Raw genomic sequence first — 6,780 nt, forward strand, 5'->3', positions numbered from 1 at the left:
GGTGCTGTACCGGAGATTGCCTCTTGCTGGGACATACTCGTGGGGGAGAGGAGTGAAAGGAACGCCAGGACAGCAAGGTAGAGATGCCTGAGCACAGGGGTGTGCGAATGTCCCCACCAAAGGAAGCAAAGAGAGCCGGCAGAAAGCGATGCTTCATTAGCGTAACACAAACACCCATCCCTTTCCCCCCTTCCCCCCCCCCCCCGGGTGCAGATGTGCCATGAGAACGAGCTGTGAAACTGCCGAGCGCCTGGCAGCCAGCTCGGGGCGTGCTCGCTGCGGGAATTCCTGCCTTCCTGAGCCTATGCGGAAGAGGCGAGAGCCTGTCTGGAAGCCATCCGGGCAGCACCGCGGTGGCAGGAGGTGCACCAAGGCCGTCCTGCGGCCAGCTCCGGGCTGAGGGCACTCGGCGTCCTCTGCTCTACGCGACTCCGAGGAGCCCGGCTACCTGCACCAGAGCTGGGAGCAGCCTGCTCCGCACCCAAGGTAGGTGCCCTTCGTGGCTCGTGCAGAGGAGCGCACGCTTCCTGCCCCCTGCCAGCAGCACCGGGAGAATAGCGGGGAGCGGCCCCGGACGGGGCGGAACCCGCACTGCCGTACCCCAGGCGGGACCCTGGTCCCGGCTCCAGCTCCCGCTCAGCGCAGCAGGTTTGCTGGCCCAGACGGGCTGCAACCAGGGCAGCAGTTCATGCAGCCCGGGCTGGGTTCCGAGGGGCACGGGAACGGGCTGGGAGCTGGGACAGTGAGGAAGGGAGCAGAGGAGGTCAGCGTGCTCTGCTGCCCGGTTGGATCTCTGTAACACAGCACAGCTGGGGCTGCAGTTCTTCCTCTGGGCCACGGGAGACACGAGACGGCCTCGCTCTGCAGCTCTGCACGCGTGGATTGATGGAAGCTTTAACCCCCCCGATGCCTCCTTTGGAGTGTCTTAATGTGAAGCCTCCAAGTGGAAATTTGCACTCGCCCTGCTCCTCCTCCCCGGCAGCCCCCAGCTTCCCTTCGGGGACCCTGCGGGCAACACGTGCCTCTGGCGACCCTTGAAATGGCGTTACCTTTTGTTTGCTGAGCGCTTGCCTGATGGCTCAGCTGGGGTTGTGCAAACCCCTGGCAAGGCTTTTGTTCAGGCTGTCCCGGCAGCTGCAGATGCCTTGAGCACACAGCTGCGGGCCCTGAGCACGTTCAGCATCTGCAGCAGCTCCGGCACTGGGCTCTGGAACAGACGATGAGAAGCTGGCAGCCTGTGGGCTGACTGCATCGGCTGGTGGTGGCTGTGACCGTCACAGGCTGGTTTGGCTGCAGTGCTGTCAGATACTCTCTCTTCTCAGGAGATGGAAAAATAATCTCCATGTGGTTGGATGTTTTGTTTATTTATTGTTGTGTTTAAGTAAGCCATCCTATTTATTTGAGAAGTGTGAACCATCCAGTTGACTCCTCGCCGTTTTGCACTTCCTTACCCGAGGAATGTGAGCCATCACCACTTTTAGGTAACATCAGCAGTAGGTGGTTTTGAGAACTACATCAGTCACCTTTACAGAGTACTTTTCCCAACCCTTTTCTGAGGGCTTGCTTGATTTCAGCAAGCCCAGGGCTACTTCCACTCCTGAGAGGATGTACGGACATCTGCCAGAGGATTTAATCCATTTGCCACCAGGTGTTCCCTCATGGATCTGTGGAGGTGGTGCTCCAGCAGGCTGCTCTGCTGGCAGCTGCCATCTGCGCTGAGGCTTGCTGTGATTGTGTGTTGGGGGCTGCATTCACGGTGTTCTTCCATGAACCAGGTGCTTTTCTGCACCTCCTGCTGGATGGTTGGATGGCCATACCATTTTCTAACAGTATTTCTGCATCTCTTTCCTGGGTAGCCGTCCCCTTTAGGCGTGCTTGCAGTCAATCAAAAGATCCCCCAGTTGGCACAGGCTGTCCTTGTTGTATGTCCTCAACTTCCTTCACCACTCAGACCTCCAATGAAACTCCCCTTTCCCATTCCTCCTGTATCACTCTTCAGTTTCCTTAACTGCAGCTAGGGCAGGCAATAAGCCGTCATTCTGCTGCCTCTGTTTGCCTTAACTGTATAGAGGCAGTGCCTTTAATTAGTGCTATGGGTGCAGTTTTGCATCTGTTTGGAGCCAAACCCTACAGGTGGAGGATGTGTGGCCTAAAGGATTGTAGGCGACTCGGGGAGGTCTTCGTTTATTGTGTGAATAAGCATTACCTGCACAACTTGCACCACGTAGTGCAGCAGAAATATTGTGGTATATCAGTCGCTTTTGATTCTGGGAGGACCGGTGCAGTTCTCCTTTGCTTCATATGTCACTTCCAAACCCGACACGATGCTGATAACACCTTTCCCATTTTGCATCCTATTACTGCCCCCAGTGACCTCTGCTTGCCGCTCAACTACAGCAGTTGCCACGAGAACATTCACAGAAGAATTTGGGATGCGCTTCATGTCTCTTGTCATCGGTTTGTTTCCCTTCTTGCCATCCTGCAGACTTTGCCCATTGGTCACAAGTGGATCCAAACACAGCATAGACTCCTAAGGGAGAAGCAGGACTATATTTGTTGATATAATAGGGATATGCTGTAGTGATTTAACAGTGACACAACAGGATCGGAAGTAGCTGGATACACTTGGTTATTTACTACATGGAGGGTAGGGTTACGCACACACCTACAGGAGACCCTCCCATTGAGTCACGAGGCTCAGAGTAGTTCCCCTTTTTTTCTCATGTCTTCAGACCACAGAGGTAAGGAGCTAGGATGTGGCTGGATCCTTTCCTAGTCCCAAGCTTGGTCAAGGCTTTGTGTGGAAGGAATCATACGTGCACAGTCCCTCTAAGACAGAACCTTAGAGAATACATGAAAGCTCCAAAGTAACCACGGGTGTCTTACAGAAGATCTGTATTGAGAAGGAGTCTTGATGTCAAACTGCAAGGGATCTCTGTGCAGGTGTGAGCTGCAGAAACAGCCCTGCTTGAGGGCAGGTCCTGTGGTGCAGCCTGCTGCTGTGCAGCAGAGCTGGAGGGGCACTTGGGCTGCTCCCTCTTTTGGGGTAAGATGACTGCCTCCTTGCTGTGCTTTGTCTTAAGTCCCCTCTCAGTCTCAGCTGTTGACCTAAGTGTCAGCTACCAGTTGTTTCAGCCTCCCAGTCTGAGACAGCTTTGTGACGGTTCATCTCTTTGAGCCAGATTGTTTCCTGTGCTGCAGCTCATTGTCTTCCTCTGCAAGGCCAGGCAGTGCCCTGCAGAAGGGCTGAGCTGGGACTGGGACTGCTGCATTCCCTCACAGCTCCCCTGCCATTTCTCTTCTCTCTGCAGGCTCCAGTTCAACTTCTGCCTTCCAGCTGTGATCATCCCAGCCTGCAGGAGAGCAGCAAATGGCCGCAGCACATCCAGTTGAGGTAGGGGTTGGGGAAGCAGGCAGGAGAGGCCAAGGGGCCAGGGATGTGAATGCAGGGGAAGAGGGAGGTGCCCTCAGCCAGCGTGTGTGTGCTGGGGACAGAAAAGCAGCTGGGGTGTGAGGTTCTGTCCTGTGCGAGCTGCTTGCCTGGGCCTCGGCTGTTCCCAGCAAGGAGCCTCTTTGCTTGCAGGAGCCCGTGAGCTTTGAGGAGGTGGCAGTGTATTTCAGCAGGGAGGAGTGGGCGCTGCTGGACCCTGTGCAACGAGAGCTCTACCGGGACGTGATGTTGGAGACATACCAGTGTGTGGCCTCGCTGGGTGAGAACTTGTTTGCCTTTCCTCCTCGTTAGGGCACCTTTGGCTGTGGAGAATGAGCCTCTGCAAGCCGGGCCTTGAATAAACACCATGCAGCTACATATTGACTAACACCACAGTGCCAGCAAGAAAGGAGATACTGAAAAGCATGAGTTTCAGAAGGGATTAGTATGCACGGCACTCTGATCAAAGCCACAGAGTCAGTGCTGGCAAGCAGGTATCAGCCAGGAGGGAGAAAACCAGCCCTTGTGTTGTGTGTTGCTTGGTGCCACCAGCTCCAGCTCACAGATGAATCCCTGGTTACTGCTATGGAATTGAGGATTTTCCATGCAATTGCCATCAACATTTTGATGCCTTGACCACTAGTAGACTGTAAGAAAACAAATAAGCTGTTGTAAAGTTAATTTGAAAGAAAAAATATCCCTTCACAATGTTCAGAGATGTCAAAACATTCTTTGCTCCAAGGGAAGCTGTAGGCACAGTGTCATTTAGACCTAAATGGTGGTTTCCCCTTGGGGAGGGGCACAGAGTGGAACTGTTGAACAGACACTGTGCCAGCATGAGGGAAATGCTCTCTTGTTCCCTGTTTCTCTCCCTGAAGCTCCACTTCCAGCCCCCAAGCCCGTGGTGATCTCCCTGCTTGAAAGAGGGGAAGACCCCTGGATCCCAGATGTGCATAGCCCTGAGGCCATGCCAGGAGACCTCAGCCCAGGTGAGGTGGTGGAGGGAAGGGGAATGTTGGGGCTGTAAGAGCCTTCTCTGCCTGTGTTTTATTTTGGGCACCGTGTGCTATTGCTGCATTTCTTCTGTCATCCAGCAGCTGATGGGATCAGAAATACAAAGGAGGTTCCGCAGAGAAATTGTGTAGCAGAAATGCAGCGGAATTGCATCTCTGAGGAAGAAATCAGAAGGGATGCCCAGGAAGTCCTGCAGCAAGGTCAGGGTGAGCACATCAAGAAGCCCCTGGGAAAGCATCTGGGAATGACACTGAGGAACCCAGTGGACTTCAACATAGGTCCAAAGCAGCCTGAGGAAACCAGGAGCAAGGATGTGTGCCAGATGAAAAAGCAGAATCCATGCACTGAGTGTGAGAAAAGCTTTAAACTGGATTCCAGCATCACTAGCCACCAGTGCACGCACTCAGCAAAGAGGCATTACGAGTTCTGTGATTCTGCAGAGAGCATGAAATGGAGACTCCACCCCACTGGCCAGCAGTGCATGTACACAGGAGAGAGAGCCTTTGAGTGCTCTGACTGTGGAAAGACTTTTACGGACAGTGGGAGCCTCACTTCCCACCAGTGTATCCACAGAAGAGAGAGACTGTACAAGTGCCTTGAGTGTGGGAAGAGCTTGAAAGGTATTTCTAAACTCAAAATACACCAACGTGTCCACACAGGAGAGCAACCATGTAAGTGCCCTGAGTGTGGGAAGAGCTTTAAGGATAGTTCTACACTCAAAATACACCAACGTGTCCACACAGGAGAGCGACCGTATAAGTGCCTTGAGTGTGGGAAGAGCTTCAAAACCAGTTCCAGCCTCACCATCCACCATCGCATCCACACAGGAGAGAGACCATATAAGTGCACTGAGTGTGGGAAGAGCTTCAAAAAGAGTTCCAGCCTCACCGTCCACCATCACATTCACACAGGAGAGAGACCCTGCAAGTGCTCTGAGTGTGGGAAGAGCTTCAAAATCAGATCTGAACTGAAGGTGCACCAGCGTGTCCACACAGGAGAGAGACCATATAAGTGCTCTGAGTGTGAGAAGACCTTCATAAGCAGTTCTGATTTGAAGCTCCACCAGCGTATCCACACAAGAGAGAGACCATATAAGTGCTCTGAGTGTGGGAAGAGCTTCATAAGCAGTTTTGCTTTGAAGCGCCACCAGCGCATCCACACAGGAGAGAAACCCTATAAGTGTCCTGAGTGTGGGAAGAGCTTTAAAAGGCGTTCTGAGCTGACGCTGCATCAGAGCATCCACAGGAAAAAGAGACCCTGTGAGTGTCCTGAGTGTGGTAAGAGCTTCAAAGGGAGTTCTGAATTGAAGCTGCACCAGCATATGCACACAGGAGAGTGACCATAGCTTCTGTTGGACATTTTAGAACATTTTGGCCAGGCCTGCATGCAGGGAGATGCCTGGGAACTTGTCTTTTCTCTCCCTCAGAGAATCCCATCTGCTGTGTTACCAGAATGTCTGCACCAGTGAGCTGAAATGGCAGGAAGCCTTGAGTGTGAGAAGGGCTTTGTGCCGAGCAGAGAGCTCCTCACACTCCCAGAAGAACTTCATGCAAAGCTCAGTCCTCATTAAACATTGCAGTCCACAGGACAGGTAGCTACTAGGAGTGCATCTCCTGCAGGAAGAGTTTCTCTCAGGGCTGGTGCCTCATTTCTCATGGGAAAACCCCCAGCAGGAGAGACTCTCAGGATGCTGGATAGCCCAGGGATGAGGGAGACCAATGCTTCTCCCCATGCAGGAAGAGTTTGCAAAGGAGACGGCATCACCGACACCCTCTGCAGAAGGGACTTAACCCAGGAGCTTCAGATGGCCTTTCCTTGCTGCCCAAAGCACTTCTCTCACCATGCCCGCTTTCCACTTCTACTCTTCCCACCAGCTGCTTTTTGATGCTGTTTCCTAGTGGAGAAGTGGTTGTGTAGGGATCTGCTGTGTGTCTGTGTGCATGTGTTGCTCTCAGTCATTTCTGAGCGCACTCATGCATCCCAGAGAAGGGTCAGCAGAGCAGTAAGGTGGCTCTTGGAGGTTTTCTGAGAATCTTCTGTAGTGGAAAGAGAAGGGGGTAAATAAAGTAGCTGAGTTGTTCTGGAGCTTTCTTCACTGTAGTCTTGTTTTTGCTCTTAAAATAAATGTCAGCATGTGGAATGAGGAGAGGGAAAGGTGCAAGCAGGGTTTCGTTTTGGTGCCCTCTCCAGCCCACTGCTTGCTTCTGGACAAGGCATTTCCTTTCTTAATAGGGGAGATGCTCCAGGCCCTTCACCATCTTCATGGCCCTCCGCTGGACTCTCTCCAAGAGATCCCTGTCTTTTTTGTACTGGGGAGCCCAGAACTGGACACAGTA

The 6,780-nt window shown here is 53.0% G+C and overlaps 1 protein-coding gene across 1 annotated transcript; it reads left to right on the forward strand.

Annotated features, from left to right (window-relative positions):
• The first annotated feature begins 4,639 nt into the window (after window positions 1–4,639).
• LOC146755407 (uncharacterized) lies at window positions 4,640–6,516 on the forward strand. Its single transcript, XM_085525422.1, has one exon. It carries the CDS (start codon window positions 4,689–4,691, stop codon window positions 5,781–5,783), a length of 1,095 nt encoding a protein of 364 aa, XP_085381548.1. The 5' UTR covers window positions 4,640–4,688; the 3' UTR covers window positions 5,784–6,516.
• The last annotated feature ends 264 nt before the right edge of the window (window positions 6,517–6,780 follow it).

The sequence above is a fragment of the Coturnix japonica genome, chromosome 32, assembly GCF_054131305.1.
Source record: "Coturnix japonica strain WE chromosome 32, WE-NBRP24, whole genome shotgun sequence".
In the NCBI taxonomy this organism is placed as follows: Eukaryota; Metazoa; Chordata; class Aves; order Galliformes; family Phasianidae; genus Coturnix; species Coturnix japonica.

What these genes read in the sequence shown, in the direction of transcription:
- LOC146755407 (XM_085525422.1), top strand. Translation starts at nt 4,689, where the DNA reads ATGACACTGAGGAACCCAGTGGACTTCAACATAGGTCCAAAGCAGCCT.